This window comes from Lupinus angustifolius, unplaced genomic scaffold (assembly GCF_001865875.1).
Source record: "Lupinus angustifolius cultivar Tanjil unplaced genomic scaffold, LupAngTanjil_v1.0 Scaffold_9_145, whole genome shotgun sequence".
NCBI lineage: Eukaryota > Viridiplantae > Streptophyta > Magnoliopsida > Fabales > Fabaceae > Lupinus > Lupinus angustifolius.
The window spans coordinates 9,264-33,278 of NW_017718243.1; the positions used below are offsets into that span (position 1 = coordinate 9,264).

The following is a 24,015-nucleotide window of genomic DNA, read 5'->3' on the forward strand; positions in this document are numbered from 1 at the left end:
TATATATATATATATATAATGAGATAAATATTTGAATTTAATGGTTATATATCAGCATTACAAATATTTGATATGAAAAAATAATCATTTTAGAGAAAAATGAAAAAATGTCAATATCATTTGGAATAAGAATAAAACGATAGCAAGAAGTTTAAATATTTGGAATATTAATATAATTAAAATATTATTATATCATAACCAGATTATATAAAATTTGTTTTGAATGGCAATGAATAAGATTCCAAACTTTTACCGTGGAATTCAACATTTATTTATTAATAAATTTATTGTTAAGTAAAAGTAATATAGTGAATTACTTAGCGTTGGAAATATATTTGTACATTTTCACCAAAAATATATATTTATGTTTAGACTCAATCTCTCATTAAATACAATTAAAGTAATTGTATTTATTTTTATAATATTTATTATTTAATTAAATAAATTATATGATAATATCATTGATTAAAAATTATATCTTTTATAATTTTTAGTCTAAATTCTTCTCATCATAGAATCATTTAGAAAACAGGATATCAATGGATCAAAGATATAAATATAATTGATAATATTTATTGGATCAATATTAATAAATATAGTTTATTAAATTGCACATATGGATAATGCATATGTCGATATGATCATTAAACTGACTCAACTGATAACTCCTAGTAGTTAAAGATTATCTTAAATTGTTAATAGAAATTCTCAAGAAGAAAATAATTTCATTTGACATGAGATAGTAATTAAGAGATTATTTATTATAATTTGATTTTGGACATATATCGTCTCAGGACATTATTTGAATGAATAGTAGTATGATTAAATGCTTATAAAATTAATGGTTAATCAAAAATGATTTCATCAACTTTTGATAATGAATTTGAGTTATATAATAAAATAAAACATTAGTCAAAGTATTAAAATAAACAAAGAAATGAGTTTTTATGACAACATATTAAAGTTTTACAGTATATCATATTTTAACTATGTATTAAATAAGCAGTCACAAAGTATTATTTATTAATGTTGTAAAATAAATACATCATATAAGTATCAGCATATATTATTTGAATGTTTTATATAATATTATAAAGGAAAGTGATACATTATCATATAAGTAAAGGATTCTGTAACATTAGTCTATTACCAAAACATTTATAGAACCAAACTCTTCTCATTTAACCTCTCTTTCTAAGAGCAATCACAATGTAGAATATTATTTTCATTCTTTTTTTGTCCCATATATTTATAATTTATTACAACTTCTCGTAAAATAAGAATAATATCTATATTTTCCTATAATAATAAACATCATTTTTATTCTCTTTTATATCTCATAACATACTCCCATTTTTCAGGCAAATAATTGTTATTATTTAAAAATAAAATTCACAAAATAAGAAAGCAACAGAGGACAACAAAATAATAATGTTATTATTTTTTTAAGAAAACCTTAAAAATAATAATGTTATTATTGTGATAGGATACTATAACATAAATTTTGATCCAATTATTTGTGGTTTTCGTACTCTTTTCATTTTCATTCTACCTTCCCACCTTTTTGTGTGGTAGCTTCACAAGCTTTTACGATATTGTCAAAAGGTAAGTGGTGGAGATAGAACATTGTCGGCTTGAATGTGTGTACAATATAAAGTAATAAAGAAAGAAAATAACATAAAAATGATGATAATGAAAATTTGGGTAGAGACTAGAGATATATATTGTGGATGAATGGGATAATAAAGAAATGAAGTTAAAGCGACAAATTACGCATAAAATTGGCAATATAGTATGTGTTTGTAACCGTAGTTGAATCACGTGATTATGGCTTTGGTCACCATCATTAGGAGTGGGACCTAACATTGGCCTAATTGTATTCAATATGGTTTAGTCACCCAAAGCGTCTTTATACATTCCTATACAGTGAATTTAGATGGAACATATCTACTGTCACAAAAAAATAACTTCTATCTTCTGCATCATTTTCTCAAGTCGAGTACTACCAACAAGCTTGTAACTTTTGGGATCTTTTGTAGTTTTTCTCTCAAGAACTTAATAAAACTATTCTATGGATGAAACTTATGATTTGAAAAAAATAGTGCTTAAAAATTGTTTGAAGTTATTTGTAAAAATATATAAGAGTTTTAGTGATTTTATTATGCTAAAGATTTACCAAATCACATTGATTTATAACATACTAAAATATTTAATATTTTTACAAATTATAAAAGTACTATGATTTTAACAAATTCCCAACATTTAATTATAAAATTTTAGTAATTTTATCATATTACTAATATTTATTTAACTATATGCACGTTTAATTAGTCCAATTAATAGTATTTTAAATAATAATTTAAAAAATAGTAAATAAATATTATATGAGAATAAACTTTTACATCATTGGAATAAAATATCTCCCCATAAAATAATTTATCTCTAACGACCAATACAAATATGACATGTGTACTGTTTTATTTTATAAATATTTTTGTAAAAAAAATTAAATAGAACATGTCATAATTTTATTGGCTGAATGAGATAAGTTATCTCCTTGTATCAGATATATTACTTTTAGACATTTAACCAATTCTACTTAAGTAGTAGAAGACTACAAGCTCTCATATTCAAATTCAAGTTGTTAGATACTAAGAAGGTTGTGTAAGGCACTACTTAATCTCCTTAAACATAAAAAAAAATTGTAATTTAATTCTTGAGAACAATTATTGTTAGGATATTAGCATTACAAAAAAAAAAGTTGAAGTCATGGGATAAGATTCATATGAGATGTTTGGGTAAGAAAATAATTAAGTTAGAAAAGAAGTTAGTCAGTCATGTTAAATTCACACATTACAAAAAAATTAACAAAATTAGAGATGGATTAACTTAATAATAAAAAGAAAGTGGAATAAGATATGATATGGGGGCATAGAAATGCTTTTTATATTTTATATTTTTAAATGATTAGTGTGAATGAAATGCACTTGGTTTTCTTCTGCACAATTCTGGTATATCTGCATTCTTTCTGCACTCCACATATTTTTATATCTATTATTTTTTCTTCTTCTGCACCATCATTATAATATATAAGGTTGTGTTTTTAAGAAAGCTGGAACCTTGAAAATACTACTATTTTGGATTCTGTCATTTTTTGAGAAAACAAAAATATTGTGCTCACTTTTCTAGAATTTTTGACAGGGATATGGGTGGCATGTGAGTTTATCCAAAAGTGAATGAATGTTCTTCATTCTTATACCTTTGCTAGCACGAGTTTAGTAATAGACAAGATTAGTGTGGTTTTAATTTGTTTCTGAAATTCCTTTACTTTTGTGTTCTAGAATGCTTGTTCCTTTGGTTTTTGTGGCATAGGCATAGAGAATTCAGTTCCTCAGTGCAGATCTGTAGCTGTTACCCTCTGAGTGGAGAATAGTGAGGGCTTATGAAAAGATGGATCTTGAATCAATGAAGTGTTGGGATATCTCAAAGGTTAGTGCTTTTAACTTGGAAGATTTCAACTTCAAGTTATGTGTTTATATAGATTTTGTTCATTAATCATTGCCATAAATGGTTGATGGCAAGGGTTAGCCTCGGCGCAATGGTAAGTTTGTCTGCCTTGTGACCTGAACGTCATGAGTTTAACTCGGTAAGTTTGCTTGCCTTGTGCCTGAAGGTCATGGGTTTAACTCCTCTTCATCTGCGACTTTCTCGAGGCCCGATTAGGTGGGAGGCTTTTGCAATAGGTGCAATAGGTTACCTGATAAATGGTTCATGACATATAACATTTTATTCTTAATGAAATAGATTGAATCCTTAGTGTCAATTTCTGAATTGCATTTCAGAAGGATTCTTGGAAGACTATTATGCTCTTAGCATACCAAAGCCTTGGTGTGGTATATGGGGACTTGAGCATTTCTCCACTGTATGTGTACACCAGCACATTTGCAGATGATATTGAACACTCAGAGACCAATGAAGAGATTTTCGGTGCCCTTTCTTTTGTCTTCTGGACTCTAACATTGGTGCCACTATTCAAATATGTGTTTGTGGTGCTTCGAGCTGATGACAATGGAGAAGGTAAGAATTTGAATAACAAATGAAGGAAGCCAGTGTGCTACTTCTCATCTTGTTGATGATTTTCATTTATTGTTCTGCAGGTGGTACATTTGCTCTTTATTCCTTGATTTGTAGGCATGCTAGAGTTAGTCTCCTACCAAATCGACAACACGCCGACGAAGCACTCTCTACATATAAGATGGATGAGTCTCCAGAGGAAAATACCTCTAGATTGAAGATACTGCTCGAGAAATATAAGTGCTTGCATACAGCTCTGCTGATTGTGGTTCTTCTTGGAACTTGTATGGTAATTGGGGATGGACTGCTTACCCCAGCCATTTCTGGTAATTAATCAACCTTATCATCCAATCTTTTGAAGATAGCTTCTTATCAATTTTTTAACTATCAAACTTTTTTATGTAGTTTTCTCGGCGGTATCTGGGCTCGAAGTAAATATTGGACAACACCACCAGTGTAAGTTTTATTTCTGTCTTTCATTTTTTTTCCCAATATGATACTTCGGTGGTATTAAACCATGCAACCATCTTCTAATTAAATGGCCAAGATCTTTGTTTAACTGTCACATGAAGATAAATATGGAAAAAAAATTCGAGCAATGACACTAGCAGTAGTATGACGGCAGTGTTTATTCATAGCTTATCATACTAGCTGAAATAGTTGATTGGCAGGATTACTTCCTTGTTTCTGTATTTGGGCTTAAATTGATTTGCATATGCAGATGCTGTGATTCCCATAACTTGCTTCATACTGGTGTGTTTGTTTGCACTCCAACACTATGGTACACATCGGGTCGGATTCCTTTTTGCACCAATTGTGCTCATATGGCTTCTTTGCATCAGTGGACTTGGTTTATATAATATATTCAAATGGAACAGACACGTATATAAGGCTCTTTCACCGTATTATATGTTCAAGTTCTTGAAGAAGACAAAGCTAAGTGGATGGATGTCTCTGGGTGGAATATTACTGTGCATAACAGGTAAGACTGGGAAATTCATATATATGGCTAAATCTAATGTCCTGCTCTGTACTTTACATATCACTTCAATTCAAGTACTGTCTCTCTACAAGTATGCATATGTTGTGCAGTTATAAGCCTTAAGAATTTAGATTTAAAGCATCTTTTGAGAAACCTCCGAGTAAAAAATGTGATTTCAGTAAGATATAGATTAAATTCTACATTTAATTTTGAATCCATTCTCGACTTCTCCTCAACCATCACTTATTCCCCTCCAAATGTTGTCAACAACCTGGTCTTGTTTACATTAAAGGAAGAAACTTCTCTGAAGTGTGTTTTGTAATAAGTGAACAAGTAAAGTTATGTCCCCAGTTAATATTTTAATCTAAAGAACATCACTATCTCAATACATTAATGATTTAAGGGTGGATATATCCTTACCGTTTCACATGTAATAACTTCATAGGAGCTTTATGTGTTACATTCAAGAACAAATTTAGTTTACCCTCACAATGACTATGAGACTATGTCCCTCTATAGATTTGAATTTCACATGGAGAATTGTAAAATGCCCATAATTGCTTCAATCCAATGTACTTTCCAGATATACGGCTTATTTTATGTTGATCTTGTTATCAGGCTCAGAAGCTATGTTTGCAGATCTTGGCCATTTCTCATATATGGCCATTCAGGTTGGTTTAGAATCTTTTCACATTTTCTATTTTCTTCTTTCTTTTTGGAACATTTGTAGTAAGTTCTTCCTTAATAGTGTCGAGGAAGGGCCATTTCAATTGGAGATGAGTTCTTAACGATCTGTAATGTGCAGATTGCATTCACCTTTCTGGTATATCCTGCACTCATATTGGCATATATGGGCCAAGCTGCTTACTTGTCACAACATCATAATTCCAATCTCCAGATCAGTTTCTATGTCTCGGTTCCAGGTATTCCATGTTCCTGCTCACTTTTTAAAGGCAATATTAGTTTGTGGCATAAAAATTAGAAGAGTCACATAGATTAAAAAAAGGGCGGCCCATGATAGATGCATGCAACCTTACCCTCACAAGTGGAGAGTATTTTTCCAGGATTTGAATCCGTGACCTCATGGTTACTAAGCAGCAACCTTATCATTGCATTGAGGCTCACCCTCTAATGATGGGATCCGCTGCATTAGTGCTAGTATGATCCCATGTATAACTTAATGGAAAAAATTGTGGTAACATGGTTGCATATATGTACTTGCAATGCCTTTGTTAGTTCCCTTATAATGTATGGTTTTTTTGCTTGGCGTATATGAACATGGTAGCATATTATAGGGGAAACAATTATGCAAGTTTTTTGGGTGTTGCAGAAAGCGTGAAGTGGCCAGTTCTTATCATAGCCATTCTAGCTTCTGTTGTGGGAAGCCAAGCAATCATCAGCGGGACATTTTCTATCATAAATCAGAGCCAATCACTTGGTTGCTTCCCAAGAGTTAAGGTTGTTCATACATCAGATAAGATACACGGTCAGGTCTACATTCCTGAGATCAATTGGATACTCATGATCCTCTGCATTGCTGTGACCATTGGATTTAGGGACACAAAGCATATGGGAAATGCATCTGGTAAGCTACATGTTTATGCATGCATAAATGGATCATGGCTTTTGCTGTATTGTTGAGAAATTGAAATTCTCTGCACACTGCCTGGTGCTAGTTCAAAGTCTGATAAACGTGAATCGCTTGCTGTGTTAATTGGAATGACATGTACCAATATAAATCTATCTTTATTTGTTGCAGGGTTAGCAGTGATGACCGTGATGCTTGTGACAACATGCCTTACATCCTTGGTGATTATACTTTGTTGGCATAAACCCCCTTTCATAGCCCTTTGTTTCCTAATGTTTTTCGGCTCTATTGAACTGCTTTATTTCTCAGCTTCACTGACAAAGTTTCGTGAGGGTGCCTGGTTCCCTATCTTGCTGGCCCTCATCCTTATGATTACAATGTTCATTTGGCACTATGCAACCATCAAGAAATATGAATATGACCTACACAACAAAGTGTCACTAGAATGGCTTCTAGCCTTAGGTCCAAGCCTTGGAATTGCTAGAGTCCCTGGAATAGGCCTAGTGTTCACCGATCTCACAACCGGTATCCCAGCTAACTTCTCCCGCTTTGTCACCAACCTCCCGGCATTTCACCGCATCCTTGTTTTCGTGTGCGTAAAATCAGTGCCAGTCCCTCATGTCACTTTTGCTGAGAGGTACCTTGTAGGCCGTGTAGGACCTGCTGCGCATAGGTCCTACAGGTGTATAGTCAGGTACGGATATCGCGATGTTCATCAGGACGTTGATTCCTTTGAATCTGAACTAGTTGAAAAGCTAGCTGATTTTATCCGATATGATTGGTATCGAACACGCGAGAGTAACATGAGCATTGACGATGACGCTTCAAACTCTAATGAATCATCTGGGTATAGATTAACTGTGATCGGAACAGCTGGTTTCTCCAACCATCCAGGATACGAGATTGAAGAGAGTCTGCAACCAGCAAGTGTATCTATCGAATTCCCAACTGTACAAAGTATTACAGATGTTATTGAGATGGAACCAATGGGTGCAGCCGAGAGACGGGTAAGGTTTGCAATTGACGACGATCCTGACAGTGACAAAAGGTCTGAGATAGGTACCCAAATGCAGGAAGAGATAGAAGATCTTAATGCTGCTCAAGAAGCTGGGATAGCATTCATTCTTGGGCATTCTCATGTGAAGGCAAAACAAGGTTCATCTATGATGAAGAAATTGGCACTTAACTATGGATACAATTTCTTGAGAAGGAATTGTAGAGGCCCAGATGTGGCACTTAAGGTCCCACCAGTTTCTCTTTTGGAGGTTGGCATGGTTTATATTTTGTAGAACATGTCCTATGTAATGTAACTAGAGTTTTCTTTCTTTTTTTGGCATGTTTGTGATAGAGATATATATTTGTTGTAATGGCAGAGCATTGTGCAATTTGCAAAGGCATTTTGTTAATTGAGTGACTCTACCCTTACAAACTTATTTCTGTAAGCATACATGAATTCATAGCTATGTGTCTTTAAGATATGTTTTTGAAATTTTAGAAGGCACTTTAATGTTTCTATACTAATGTTTGTTTTGTTTTGATTGAATAGTAAAGTATTGCAACTGCCTATTATATTTTATAAAAGAAAAATATTCTCACATTTATTTCAACACTACCTTTTACTATACTTTAAAATATTTAATCAAAAGTTTTTTGTTGTATTACAATTTTAAATAAGATTAAGATGTGATTTTTTTATATTATCACGGATACCCCTCACCTTTGATAAGGAACTAACCTTTTTTGGGTGTGTGGTTGTCCCTCTAATATATATTACTCATATGAATTAAAGTTTTGACCTTTTGATTTTCTGAGGATTTAATAAAGTCTTACACTACTAAGTCGACGTCTTATTAGTATTAAGATGTAATTTTAATTTTATTTTTTTTTGGGTGATTTTAGTCCCAATAGTTATTTTTTGTGAGTATAGAGTGTGATGAGTCAATAAATATAAATATTGAGCCATGAAGAGATTGAGAGAAATATAAATCACAAGATTCAAGGGGAGTGAATGTCCAAGTGCATCAAGTGTTCAAGTGTCATGATAGAAATGTGTTACTCAAGTTTAAAGGAAATTTAGTTTACCTCATTCCCATGAGACTCACAATAAAACTAAGACTCACAATGTTATTTGATATTAAAATGTTAACAAGAGAATAAAATTAATGTAGTAGAGAAGTGAATATTGTGTTGGAAGAGTGGACTCAATAAACAAAATAAAATTATGAATATATGGATTATGAAGATAGGAAAGAGGGGATACAATTGATGGAAATAGATCAGGTCAGACTTTGGCTTAAAAATATCGAACCTATATAACATATAGGAGCTTGAGTCTGATTTGTTAGCCTATTTAAAAAATTTCAAAGTCTAAGTATGACCAGTTTAAAAGCCGTCTAACCTGTTAGTCTATTTAACGACTTATTATACTATATTCTTGAAATATATCATGATGTCTACATTTAAATAGATTAATATGTTACATATATAATAACTTATATTAAAATTGTATAATATGATTATTATTACATAATAGAACTAAATAGTCGGTCTATTAGGTTTAATAGACTTTTTGAATGACTTAAAACCTCACATGTTAAACTAAATAATTTTTTCAAAAAGTTTGAGTTTGATTTATTTATGAAAAAATCTTGGTTGACCTAATCTATATAAACTATTATATAAAAGACCCTTGATATTCGCTCTGACATGTTCTCAACCCTAGATAAAATAGACGTAATGTATGATGAAACGTTATGTCTCGATCCAAATATAAAATCTCATTTAATGGACTGAGACTTGATTGTAGTTAGTTTTATGGAAATTTTGTTCTGAGATTTTTCACATTACTCCTCTTTCATAAAATTTACGTGGATAGTGTAGTCAAACTATACTATCACACGTTTGGTATATGTTTCAAAATATTTACGGAAGTAGTGTAGTTTTTAGGGAACACGTGGATGAGATCCACGACTTTGAGAAAGTCGTGGACCAGGAATGCGACTTCCCTGACACATTCTCTCTCTTTCATGAAAGTCGTATTTTCCATCCACGACTTTCACTTTTTTTAGAAATTGTGTACCCTAAACACGATTTTCATTGTATATAAATAACGAAAATGTGTTATAGTCTGGTGGTTCTTGATTTACATTGTAATTAGAGTCATTGTACAAATAATATATGTCAACATTATAAAAAAATAAAAACAAAAACATTTGATAGGTATTAAACCATGGACCTCTAGGTTACCCTGTAAACCAAGAACCACTAAGCTAGAAAACATTTTTGTTATTTATATACAATGGAAATCGTCTTTAGGGTACACGACTTCTAAAAAAAAGTGAATGTCGTGGATGAAAAAAACGACTTCCATGGAGGAGAGAGAATGTGTCAGGGAAGTCACATTACTAGTCCACAACTTCCTCAAAGTCGTGGATCTCATCCACGAGTTCCTTAAAAATTACACTACTTTCGTAAATATTTTGAAACATATACTAAATATATGATAGTATAATTTGACTACACTATCCACATGAATTTTCCTCTTCCTCTACCTGTTGACTAGCGGTTGACAAAGTGATTGACAAATCTTGCCATTGGTTTAGCCCTTTGGATTTTAAAATAAAATTCAAATGAGTGATACACGGAAAATAATTAAATGAATAAAAATATAAGAGGTTTAAAAACTAAGGGAATGAAGTATCTCCTGATATGAAGAGATAAGTTATCATCTCTTGTCAGTGATCGGTCCCCCTCATGTTTGATCATTTTCTATAAAAGTATTTTTAAAAATAAACAAAATAGCACACATATCACGTTTTTACTGACCAGAAATGATAAATTATATTCTGATATGAGATAGTTTCTGTATCTAAAATTCAAAACGACTAAAATTACATAAACTAATAATGAAGTAGCTTCGGTATCTAAAATTCAAAACGACTAATATTACATAAACTAATAATTTATTTTGACCGTTACCTAACTAGTCCATTTTATGAGAACAAGCCAAAACCTTCATAGTTTGTACCATTATGGAAGTTATCAATTAATAATTGTTATTAACTAACTACTCATAATTATATGAAGTAGAAAACCAAACTAATATTCAATTAATATAAAAAGTGAATAAATAATTATGAATGCTTAGTAACTTCTAAATGTTATCGAATTATTTTTTAAACATGAACTTAACATTAAACCAGAAACTAACTGGACCATAAATATTAATCGAGTTAATCTTTGAGCTTGAATCCGATCTTAAATTTCATTAAATATAATGCAATTTTTTTAGATAAGATATTTTCGATATTAATTATTATTTTTTCGATGGCATATTAATTAATAATAATAATTATTATTATGAATATGTAATTTGACATAATTAATCTTATATATAATAAAAAAATTTAGAGGTTCAATGATATTTTGGACCAAAAGAATAACATTACTCTAACACGATTAAATAGACACATACGATCATGATGAAAAAGTGATTATAGAATGGGTAGAGTTATATCTTATTTATCAATAACACAATTGACTAGATACATTGAACCCAATCCTAGATTCAATGAAACCTACAAAATCTGGTAAATCAGTATAGTCGGGTCTTCTCACCATCATTCTTACGAATGGGAATTTTTAACTATTAATTCAATTGAACATGAAGTGGAAGAGAGAGAATTTGTAAGACTGTGATTGCAACTAAGAGTGAGTGAATTAATTGACTAGAAATTATGACCATTTTTTCTGCAAAATGAAGAGTTAAAGTGCAACGGATAATATTGGAGAAAATAAACAATAATAAATCAAAGAGGTAAGGGAGAAGAGAGTAACACAAAGATTTTTATACTGGTTCACATTTTTATCCACCGAATGCTACGTCCAGTACTCTTGTAGCACAAGAGATTTTCCACTAAATATTATGAGTTGTAATTACAATATCTTATCCCGAGATCTCTATGTACCTTACACACTCACTAATACTTATACCATTGGAAAACACATTTTCAAGTAACTCTATCCCCTTTCTACTCACACCCATGAAAGAAAGTATTTATAATGAATGGATGATTACAATGATGACTTAGATTGCCTTTACAAGTATGAAATAAAATATCACTTGCAATCTAATAACTCTTTTGTATACTTAGTAAATAATGCTCTTTAAGTTTACAAAACTTTAAAACACTTTACTTCAAGCAACTCGAAAAAATAGCTTTGAAAGTTTGAGTTCAAGTTGCTAGAAGTGCATAAAACTATTTCAGAAAACTGTAGGAAAGTTGTGAGAAAAGTGTGAAAAAGTTATAAAAGAGTTGTGTAAGAGTTGTTTTCTTGTGAGTTCTAAGGCCTTTAAATAGGCTTTCCAATCAGTCATTGTGCCTTTATGAAAGAGTATGAATTGTTTGGAATGAAGGCATTTCGTTTGGGATGAAAACTCTTGAGTTTTAAATATGAAAAACTGATGTAACAGCTCTCAGTAACCGATTAAAGTAAGTGGGTAATCGGTTAACCAAACGTTACATTTTGAAATATTACATTGAGTAATCGGTTACTCACTTGAGTAATCGGTTACTCAAACTCTCTTTCCAACAGTGAATTTAAAATTCACTTAGAGTAATCTGTTACTCCATTTTAAATATTGTTGGATAACTGATTTTCACTCATGTAACCTGTTACTCAAATTTCAGTAACTTGTTACACAATATTTTGAAAAATGTTTTCATTTAAAAACTTGAAGTGTTTCAATTTCTTTTAAAATATTTTGAGCATTACTACTTTGGTATATTAAAGAGTATATGATAGAAATACCTATTTAGACTTAGACTAATTGTCTTTATAAGTAATCTTCATTTTCTTCTTTTTGGTGATGTTGGTGTCTTCATCAAAACCTTGCCAAGGTCATGAGCAAAGATCTTTTTGACAGTGTAGTTTTCTTGAGAGCAGCATACTTTGAGATATGTTGAAGTTTGACTTGAGTATGCTCCCTCTATCTTGTATGCCCCCCCTTTCTTTTGGAGTAATGTGCCTGAAATAATTTTACAGAAAATACATCCCCCAACTTTTCTCTCCCTTTTGACTTCATCAAAAAGTAGAAAAACAAAGAGATTCTTGCACAATATATATAGCATACATAGACTTATGTAATCAAGATATATCAATGTGATATCATATACTCATGTATGGATCAATATATAGATAAACAAGTATTGCAATGCATAGATAAGATGTTTCAAACATGTATCCAGGAGTGGAACAATAATGCACAAAACATCATAAAATAACTTGTCCAAGAATATGTAGCAATAACTTAAAAACAACAAATAAGCATAATTAAAAATTTGTCCAAAATTTGAAAGCAATACAATCAGAAAAAATATCATAACAACATATATTCTAAGACTCATGCTCAAAATTGTCTTCAATATCCATGCTATCCATCCTAGAGGAGAGGCAATGAAATTCATATTGGATTTGTTGGTTACGAGAGTCGAGAGCATCCATCCGGTTAGTGATGTAGCCTTAGAGAGAAAATAACTCATCCATAATCATTTGGTTCGTAGGCATGACAGCAGATGAGGATGATTGAGCATGAAACTCATACGGTTGTGGTTCAGGAGGGTTAGGAAGTTCAAGTTCAGATGGTTCAGCAACAGCAGTGTCGGTTTTATGTTTGTAGGTGCGAGTTCGAGGATCTTGGGTGAAACCCATTTTGTGGATCACTTCCACATCAATTTGGCTTTCTCAAAGATTCAGAGGCACCTTTGTTTCACCATTTGTAGAAACACCGAAATGCTGAAGAATGTTGGTTATGAGGATTGCATATGGCAAAGGACTTTGAGTACTTCTAACATTCCACATTTGTCTTATTATCATTAGAGCCCAATCGATCTTGATGTTAAACTTAAAGCATACATCAATTGGAGTTCTATGACACTTATTTGAGAATGATTTGAAAATTTTGGTAAGATGACATAGCTCAAAAAATAATGAAGCAATCGGTCCTCAAGCTTTAGATATCCAGCAGATAGGATGTCTCGGTTTTTGACGGTTTCGCCAAAGCCTTGTTGCTTACGCATTTCTATTTCCCTTTTTGAAAGTCTACATAAAGTATGATAAAAATCCTTCCGATCATAATTATCCCATTCACACACAAGCTCATAACCCGTTATGCTACCTTGAGAGGGTATATTACACAACAATGAACTAAAAGTTTTAAGATCCAAAACAATGTCTTTTCCTTTGACATATGAAGTAAGACGATTTTTACGAAAGTTCATGTTACAGTAAAATACTCGCACAAGTTCTGGATAAATTTTTTTTTTGTCTCAGAACAAAAATCAAAAAGGTTTTGTTGACGTAAAAGATAAGGGAAAAGAAAATCTTCAAACTCAAAATTTCCAACATTACCGAATTTTGGAGTGAAAAATAATGCATCCATGGAAGTGTTCTTCAAACACTTTATGTTGTTCCTCATTAGCTAGAAGCCTTTCCAGATCCAGAGGGTTGGACTCCATAGAAGTAGTTCCTTGCTTCTTTTGAGTCGTGGAGGTGCGTTGCTTCTTGGTTTTTGAAGAGGAAGCCATGTATTTTTGGTTTTGAAGGTTTAGATTTTGAGGTTTTGGAGATTTTGGGTTTTTATTTATTTAGGTTACTAAACACGAAAATGAAGGTTTAGAAGTGTTCAAAAGTGAAAATGTGATAAGAATAGACACAAAAATCACTTAAAATGGATCAAAAACGAAGATTTTAGGGTTTGAGAGGGTTGAGCAAGAGAGAGTACGAGTTGATGAGGAATATGAATTTGAAAAAGTAAAAAAAAAACAGAAAAAACTCATATATAACAGCACAGAGTAATTGGTTACTCACTTTTAGTAATTGGTTACTCACTTTGAGTAATTGGTTACTCACTTTGAGTAATCGGTTACTCAAATTAAAAATTTAAACTTTTCAAACATCAACTCAGAGTAATTGGTTACTCATTTTGAGTAATCGGTTATTGAAATACACTGTTCATCCCTGTAATCGGTTACTCTCCAGTGTAATTGATTACTGACCCCAGAAAAACTTATTTTTAGGCAAAATTAAGCTATGAAAATGATTTTTAACCCAAAAATTGAAATTTTTAAACATAAATAAACACATTTAAGTTCAAGTAGACATGAAATAGATATAATGAAGCATACATATAATCATATATAAACATTTAAGATAAGTATGCTTCATCAAGAATGCCTAATTCTCGTCTAATTTTATAGAAAGGTTCTTTTGCCAAAAGTTTAGTGAATATATATGCTAGTTGATTATGAGTATAAACAAATTCTACAGACACATCCTTCTTTTGGACATGGTCCCTAAGGAAGTGATGCTTTATATCAATATGTTTGGTTCTTGAATGCATAACCAGATTCTTTGTGAGGTTTATTGCACTAGTATTGTCACATTTTAGAGGAGTGCAACCCAAATCTAAACCTTAATCTCGTAATTGTTGCTTAAGATACAACACTTGGGCACAACAACTACCTGCTGCAATATATTCAGCTTCAGCAGTGCTTAGGGTTACACATGCTTGTTTCTTACATGACCAAGAAACTAAAGCATTCCCTAAAATATGACACGTACAACTTGTACTTTTCCTCTCATTTTTGCATCCTACAAAGTCTGAATCTGAATATCCAACCAAGTCACATATACTTTCTTTTGGATACCACAATCCAACATTAGTTGTGCCTTTAAGATATTTCATGATTCTCTTAACAACAACTAAGTGTGATTCTTTTGGTTTGGATTGATAGCGAGCACACAGACACAGACTAAACATGATATCAGGTCTACTGGCAGTTAAGTATAAAAGAGATCCAATCATATCTCGATACTTTGATATCTCGATGGATTTTCATGCTTCTTCTGTATCGATATAAGTTCCAGATCCCATAGGAGTAGCTATTTGCTTGCATCCATCCATGTCAAATCATTTTAGCAAATCTATGCAGTATTTGGATTGACTTATGAAAATGCCATTGTCAAGCTGTTTGATTTGTAATCCAAGGAAGTAATTTAACTTCTCCATCATAGACATTTCAAACTCTCCTTGCATCATATTACCAAAATCACTACATAACAACTCATTAGTAGAACCGAAAATAATATCATCTACATAAATTTGAACAAGTAGAGTATGATGATTTATTTTCTTTATGAAGAGAGTAGTGACGATCTACATACCATGCGCGAGGAGCTTGCTTTAAGCCATAGAGAGCTTTCTTTAATTTGTAGACATAAAAAGGATATTTGTAATCTTCAAAACTAGGAGGTTGTTCAATAAACACTTCTTCTTTTGTTCAACAAACACTTCTTCTTGAATGTAGCCGTTGAGGAAAGCACTCTTTACATCCATTTGATATAACTGAAAATTCAAAGAGCAAGCATATGCAAGTAATAGCCTAATAGCTTCAAGTCTAACGACTGTAGCAAAGGTTTCATCAAAATCGATACATTCTTCCTAGTTGTATCCTTGGGCTAATAGTCTAGCTTTATTTCTAACTATAATACCATTTTCATCATATTTATTTCTATATACCTACCGAGTTCCAATAACATGCCTATATTTAGGTCTAGGAACAAGTTCCCAAACTTCGTTTCTCTCAAACTGGTTTAATTCTTTCTGCATAGCAAGAATCCAGTGTTCATCCTCGATTGCTTCATCAATTTTGGAAGGTTTGATTTGAGAGACAATGGTCATGTTAAGACAAGCTTTATCAAGCATTCGTCGGGTTGTGAAACCCTATTTAATTCAGTAATAATATTGTCAATTGGATGGTATCGATGAGTTCTCCACTCTTTGGTAAATCTGAATGAGTATGCTCCTCTTAAGATGGTGGGTTATCATTCATTTTCAATTGCTCAGTATCAGTTGTAGATTCAATAATAGAACTTTCATTTGAAGAAGAACTTGGCAGTTCTTCCTCATCAAGAGTTATCACATCTTTTATCTCTGAATTGGTTTCATCAAAAGATACGTCAACGAATTCTTCCATGGCTTGTGTTCTTTTATTAAAAATTCTGTAAGCTTTACTCGTAAGAGAGTAGCCTAGGAAGATGCCTTCATCTGCTTTTGCATCAAACTTGCCCAAGTTATCCTTTCCATTATTTAAAATAAAACATTTACAACCAAATACATGCAAATGAGAAATGTTTGGTTTTCTACCTTTAAAGAGTTCATAGGGGTTTTTCTTAAGAATAGGTCTTATGAGTTTGTTCAAATGGTCGATGTGAATATGAGCAATTCTCCTATGCCATAGCCATGCATCATGATTATCATTTGCAACTAAACATGTTATTGGTAAAGATGAATTCATATCAATCATATATATATTGTTTATTATCTTACCAACTAGTTGAGAGTCATGATGTTTCTTAATTTCTATGATGCACTTATCTAGGTAGAATGCCAAATGGAAGCCTTTATCACATAGTTGACTTATGCTAAGAAGGTTGTGCTTGAGTCCTTCAACATATAACACACCTTCTATAATGGTTGAGGGAGGCTTGCCAATTCTACCATCTCCAAGAATTCTTCATTTGTTGTTATCACCATATGTGACATATCATTTGTCCTTGGAGTAAAGATAGAGAATTTTGATCTGTCGCCCGTCATATGTTTTGAGTAGCCTCTATCCAAATACCATAGGTTGCAAACGGCTCCCAAATTATCCTGCAAAACAGGTTAAGTTTTATTAGGTACCCAATATTCTTTGGGTCCTATATGGTTAGCACATTTCTCAACCCATTTATAATAACCAAGGGATACACCATATTTTCTAATTTTGCAAGTGTTTGGTGTATGCCCATGATGTTTACAATATATACATGTGGGTTGATAGTTATGTATCATAGTTTTATCATTATTATGTTTATGATCATGAATACATCCTTTGTGAAAGTTTATCTTAATTGGGACACTAGGTTTCTTAGAAACGTGGCCTTTTGAATAACCAAGACCTCTTCGATCTGCTGAGTGTCGTTGATCATTGACGATCCTATTTAAACTTTTAATGCTCTTACTTAACTTATTAAGTTCAAGATTTAATGTTGTAACTTTGTTTTCAAGAGCAATACAATTTTGACATGAAGATGATGAAGGTTTATTTCTAAATGAATCTAACTCAGTTTTCTGTTTTAAAAACATTTTTGTGAGTTTGATGTACTCATCATGCAGGTCATTGAATGTAGTTTGTAATTCAGAAGAATATAGTTTTGAGTCATTTACCTCTTCATCATCAGAATGATGAGATGCCATCAAAGAGAGATGTGTTTGTTCCTTATTTTCTGGTTTAGAGGCGGAACTGGTATCGTTGTCTTCCAAAGCTATGTATGCTCTCCTTCCGGTCTTTATTTCATTCTTTCCCTTGAATGCATTCTTTTTCAAATTTGGACAATCTATCTTCATGTGGTCAGTCTTGCCACATTCGAAGCATGTAAAATTCTATTTTAAAGTAGATGCATCATTGTTCTTGGTGAACTTTCTTACTTGTCCAGTTCTACCACCTTTATTCCTTTTGAGGAATTTGCTGAATTTCTTCACAAAGAGACTCATGCCTTCTATCTCTTCTTTATCGGATTTATTCTCCCATGACTCATATTTGTCAATTTTTGCTTTGAGAGAAATATTCTTCTTTTTCTTCTCCTGTTCTTCATGTTGATCCAGTTGGCTGAGTTCTAACTCGTGTTCCTGTAATTTTCCAAATAACGCATCCAGAGACATTTTCGATAAACTTTTCTTTTCAGAAATAGCTGTTACCTTTGGTTGCCATGTTCTAGTAAGTGATCTTAGAACTTTCAAGTTCAAGTCACTGTTAGATAATACCTTACCAATAGCAAGAAAGTGATTTGTAAGATGGGGGAATCTATTTTGAAGATCCAGTATCTTCTCTTCAGGTTTCATTCGAAACATTTGATATTCTTGAGAGATAGTGTTTAGCCTTGACCTTTTTACTTCCTCCGTTCCTTCATGTGTGGTCTCTAGAGTATCCCACATTTCCTTGGCGGATTTACAGTTAGATACTCTAAAGAACTCATCAATTCCAAGCTATGAAGCACAGATACTGATACATGTGTCGACTATGATACGTATCCGATACGTCGACACGCATTTTTTTCCAAAATACAGGATACGATACGTTCGAGGATACGCGTATAAAATAATAAAAACACATAAAATATGATAAAATTATAAATGTGAATCAAAATATCCAAAGTAAAAAATATAATGGAAATTTAAAATCATTATCCTGCATAACAAATCTATATTATCCTATTTTAATGAAAACGAATCTATCCTAAAATCATTACCCTCCATAACAAATATATCTTATCCTATTTTAATGAAAACGAATCTATTTTATCATGTTTTATTGAAAACGAATCTATATATCATATATTTTACTGAAAACGAACTCATATATCCTATATTTTATTGAAAACGAATCGGATACGTGTCTTAATATTTATTTATTTAATTTTATTTATTTAATTTTTGGATACTCTATGGATACGTATCCTTCGCGAATCTGAGCGTATTCGTGTCGGATACGTGTCGGACACCGACACGTGAGGGTGTTTGACGAATTCGTGCTTCATAGGTAGAAGTGAGGATGTTCTTTGCCTTTAGGTCATATTGCACATTCTTCTTGTCTTCATCATTTTATGAAGATTTAGGCTTTATTTCTCTGATATTGTTTATAACTGTGAAGGGTTCATAGGGTCCTTCTTCAATTGCGTTCCATATATCTAAGTCTTGGGATTCTATGAATATTCTCATTCTGATTTTCCAGAAGTCATAGCATTCTCCAACAAAACTTGGAGAACGATTTATGTTAGAACCTTCTCCTACGAATGATCTTGCGACCATCTTTGATGTAGGATCAGTTTTGAGAATAACTTACTCAAAAAAAGTTGTGGTGCCAATTGTAAGACTGAGATTGCAACTAAGAGGGGGGTGAATTAGTTGACTAGCAATTATGACCACTTTTTCTGTAAAATTAAGAGTTTTGCAGAAAATAAACAAGAATAAATCAAAGAGGTAAGAGAGAATGAAAGAAGAGAATACACAAGATTTTATACTGTTCACCTTCTTGTCCACCGAAGGCTACGTCCAGTACTCTTGCAGCACAAGAGATTTTCCACTAAATATTACGAGTTGTAATTACAATATCTCACCCCGAGATCTCTATGTACCTTACACACTCACTAATACTTATGTCATTGGAAAACACATTTCCAAGTAACTCTATCCCCTTTTTATTCACACCACGTGAAAGAAATTATTTACAATGAATGAAGAATTACAATGATGACTTGGGTTGCCTTTACAAGTATGAAATGAAATATCACTTGCAATCCAATAATTCTTTTGTATACTTAGTAAATAATGCTATTTAAGTTTACAAAACTTTAAAACACTTTACTTCAAGCAGCTCAGAAAAATAGCTTTGAAAGTTTGAGTTCAAGTTGCTAGAAGTGCAGAAAACTATTTCAAAAAAGTGTAGGAAAGTTGTGAAAAAAGTGTGAAAGAGTTATAAAAGAGTTGTGTAAGAGTTGTTTTCATTGTGAGTTCTAAGGCCTTTAAATAGACTTTCCAATCAGTCATTGTCCATTCATGAAAGAGTAGGAATTGTTTGGAATGAAGACATTTCATTTGGGATGAAAACTCTTGAGTGTTAAATCTGAAAAACTGATGTAACAGCTCTCAGTAACCGATTACAGTAAGTAGGTAATCGGTTACCCAAACGTTACATTTTGAAAAATTACATCGAGTAATCGGTTACTCACTTGAGTAATCGGTTACTCAAACTCTCTGTCCAACAGTGAATTTAAAATTCACTTAGAGTAATCGGTTAATCAAATTTGAGTAATCGGTTACTCCAATTTAAATATTGTTGGATAACTGATTTTCACTCATGTAACCTGTTACTCAAATTTCAGTAACTTGTTACACAATATTTTGAAAAATGTTTTCAATTAAAAACTTGAAGTGTTTCAATTTCTTTTAAAATATTTTGAGCATTATTACTTTGGTGTATTAAAGAGTATATGATAGAAGTACCTCTTTAGACTTAGACTAATTGTCTTGAAACTTCAATCTTCTTGGTCTTTATAAGTAATCATCATTTTCTTCTTTTTGGTGATGTTAGTGTCTTCATCAAAACTTTGTCAAGATGAGGAGCAAAGATCTTCTTCACTGAATTCCCTACTCTCATTTTAAGAGTCTCCCATGGTGTCACATAAGTGTAGTATTAGCCACCATATTTTGTGAGTGGTAGAAGTGCTATGGACAATTGAAAAAACCCATGTGGCTGCAATTTCATTTCTTGGCTCAAATGCTAAGAAGAAAGGTCACTAATATAAGGGTCTATGTTCATAATAAAGTGCAATAATAATAGATAAAATGGGACTTGGGTTTCCCTTCAAATTCAGGACTTGCACATAAAATCACTAGTAGGAGGTTCAATAGAAACATTAAAGTTTCAGTTTCAGCAAAACAAGAGAAGGAAGAACCAAAGAAAACCAAACAATCTTTGTTTAGCAGTGTTACTGAAGCTCTTGATTTTTCTCAAGTGAGATCTGCCAGAGAAGCCACAAAGTCTGGAGAAAATATGAGCAGGGAACTGGTATACTATTACAAGACATATTGTTTACATAAAATATCAAATGTCGTGTATCTTCATTCTTTGTGATTTAGTCAAGCTAACTAAATTTTCTTATTTTGTGTAGCATGGAGCTCTTAGAAGGAAAATTGGTGGGACATACAAGGATTTCTTCAAATCATACTTTGAAGGTACTAACTTATTTTTCTATAAAATGTATTCTTATATTTGAGACAAACTAGACATAATCCCTTACTCTACTCAATTAGTCATTTAGTCAACATTTTTATATGAGAAGATAATGTATATATTGAGGTAAGAAATTTTTACACTATCACTACATTATTCACAATTCATATTTAATCATAATTAACTCTTCAATATAAAAGTAATGCAAGTAAATGGTAGATGATATATTGATTGTGTATAAATCTTTATATTATTTGTACATAAGTATTATACTCTTTATTTATTTATTTCCTCTTGGCAAATGATAATATATGTAAGATTCTCTTCTTATTTTAGTAATAGAAGGAGAAACTTTAAATGATATACCATGATATATTTTATCTAAAAACCTTAATAAGCTCTTTCCACTTATATACCTTCACTTTTAATTCTTTACCAATGTACGCCTTCAAAGCTTATACTTGAATTTTCAAACATTATTTCCATATGATTAATTTAATTAACCAAAACAATTTTTTTTTGAATTGAGCAGTGGATGGAGAATATGTTGAAGAGGGTGGGTTTATAAAACATGCAAGGTGTGCAAAAAAGACACCACGGGAGAGCCAAGGCAAGTAGACAAGTTAGGAAGATATGTTCATGTAGCATGTTTAGAGAATTCCAAAACTGAGAACTTCTTTACCAAACTGTTCTCATTTTGAAGGGCAATTAATCATGAATAGCATGGTTGGAACTGGGAAGGAAAAACTTTCTCTTTTATTCATATACCCAATAACTCTAATTAGTCATCAATTATCAATATAGATAGATATTCAGCTCTGTAATTGCTCTATACATGAATGAAAAGTATATATTTTATTTTCCTTGTTGGCCAAATGAAATTATAGTAATCTTGACATAGAAGTTTTCACTTATGTAAGACTTCATCATTGCAAAAAGATTAAAAAAAAAGGATCTCTATTATTGGCTCTATGAATGATGTATGACCATATATGGTGAGTTTCTCTTTGTCTGGTAGGGAGCCAGGGTTAACTGGATCAATGAATAAATATATTGGTTAAATAGTTATGGATAAGGAAGGAAAATTGATGTCTCGAAAGATTGAAAGATTGATCAAATGGTGGTACGTGATATGTTAGCTTCTGCAATTATTGAACATGATTTACCTTTTAAATTTGCTGATTTAAGAAGATTATATGCTTAATTAACTACTTGAATCCAGATTCTATTCATGTTTCGAGAAATACGGCTAAGGCTGATGCCATGAGAATCTATATGATAGAAAAAGACAAGCTTAAAAAAGAGATGTCTAGCATTCCTACTAGGATATCTCTAACTTCTGATTTATGTACAGCTTGTACAACTGAGGGTTATATTTGTTTGACTGCTCATTATGTTGATTCAAATTGGAAGCTAAGAAGTAAAATTATCAACTTTTGTCACATGCCTCCCCCTCATACTGGATCTGAATTGTCTAAGAAGATACTTGAATTTTTTAATGAATGGGGTATAGACAAAAAGATTTTTTCTCTAACTTTAGATAATGCTTCCTCCAATGATGTCATGCAAGAGCAATTGAAAAATAAGCTTATTGTGGAAAACTCATTGTTTTGTGATGGACAATTCTTTCATGTACGTTGTTCTACACACATATTGAATCTAATTGTTCAAGAGGGGTTGAAGGTAGCTAGTGATACCTTGTATAAAATCAGGGAGAGCATCAAGTATGTGAGAGGTTCAGAAGGTAGCTAGTGATACCTTGAATTATATTTGTTATTAATATGTTTTATTTCTGAAATATTTAATAGGAACTCGATAGGCACAAGATGCAACTTGCCACAAAAACGGGAAAGTCACAACTTGATCTTTATTTGGATGAGGTATCTTTAAATTTTAAAGATAACAATGATTTGGATGTGTTACAGTGGTGGAAAGAAAATAAAAGTCGATTTCCAGAGCTATCAATTATGACTTGTGACTTGCTTTATATTCCTATTACAATTGTTGCATCTGAATCTGCATTTAGCATTGGTTCACATGTTCTTAACAAGTATAGAAGTCGACTTTTATCAAAAAAATGTGGAAGCTTTGATTTGTACACGGAATTGGTTGAATGGTTTTGTTTGTGAATGTAATTTATTTTTTTTCAGTACAGTTATCATATATTTGTTAGTTAATTATTTATTTATTCTTATAAGCATATATTAATTTAATCATATACATAACGCAGATGATGATGAAGAAGAAGATTTCAAAGACGTTGATGGTGATAATAATAGAAAAGGGGAGACATCTTCTTCCAACAGAGCATTTAATATTTAAAAATTGAAATTTATGACTTAGAAGTTTTATTGTGTACTAATAGTCTAAAAGTTTAAGATTATGTTGGTTTCTTCTTTAGAATTTACAAGTTTTAAGCTAAAATGTTATGTTGCTATTGTAATATTGTGGACTTATGTTTGTGATTTTTTGTTTTAAAAGACATTTATCAAGTTTGTTGATTATTTTTTGTTTAAAAGCTTTAATTATATACATTT

At 31.8% G+C, this 24,015-nt stretch overlaps 1 protein-coding gene and 1 pseudogene across 2 annotated transcripts; both read left to right on the top strand.

The window, feature by feature from the left end:
- The first annotated feature begins 2,928 nt into the window (after window positions 1-2,928).
- On the top strand, window positions 2,929-8,161 carry LOC109337690 (potassium transporter 2). 2 transcript variants are annotated; one of them, XM_019574716.1, is made up of 10 exons: window positions 2,929-3,011; window positions 3,342-3,489; window positions 3,843-4,077; window positions 4,158-4,400; window positions 4,480-4,530; window positions 4,796-5,056; window positions 5,675-5,727; window positions 5,862-5,979; window positions 6,387-6,641; window positions 6,816-8,161. In XM_019574716.1, the coding sequence occupies exons 2-10, from the start codon at window positions 3,451-3,453 to the stop codon at window positions 7,931-7,933; spliced, it is 2,373 nt and encodes a 790-aa protein (XP_019430261.1). In that variant the 5' UTR covers window positions 2,929-3,011; window positions 3,342-3,450; the 3' UTR covers window positions 7,934-8,161. The 2 variants fall into 2 exon arrangements, with proteins under 2 accessions (XP_019430261.1, XP_019430260.1); XM_019574715.1 differs by lacking the exon at window positions 2,929-3,011 and adding an exon at window positions 3,107-3,216.
- A 12,831-nt stretch (window positions 8,162-20,992) lies between these two features.
- LOC109337688 lies at window positions 20,993-22,179 on the top strand (annotated as a pseudogene).
- The last annotated feature ends 1,836 nt before the right edge of the window (window positions 22,180-24,015 follow it).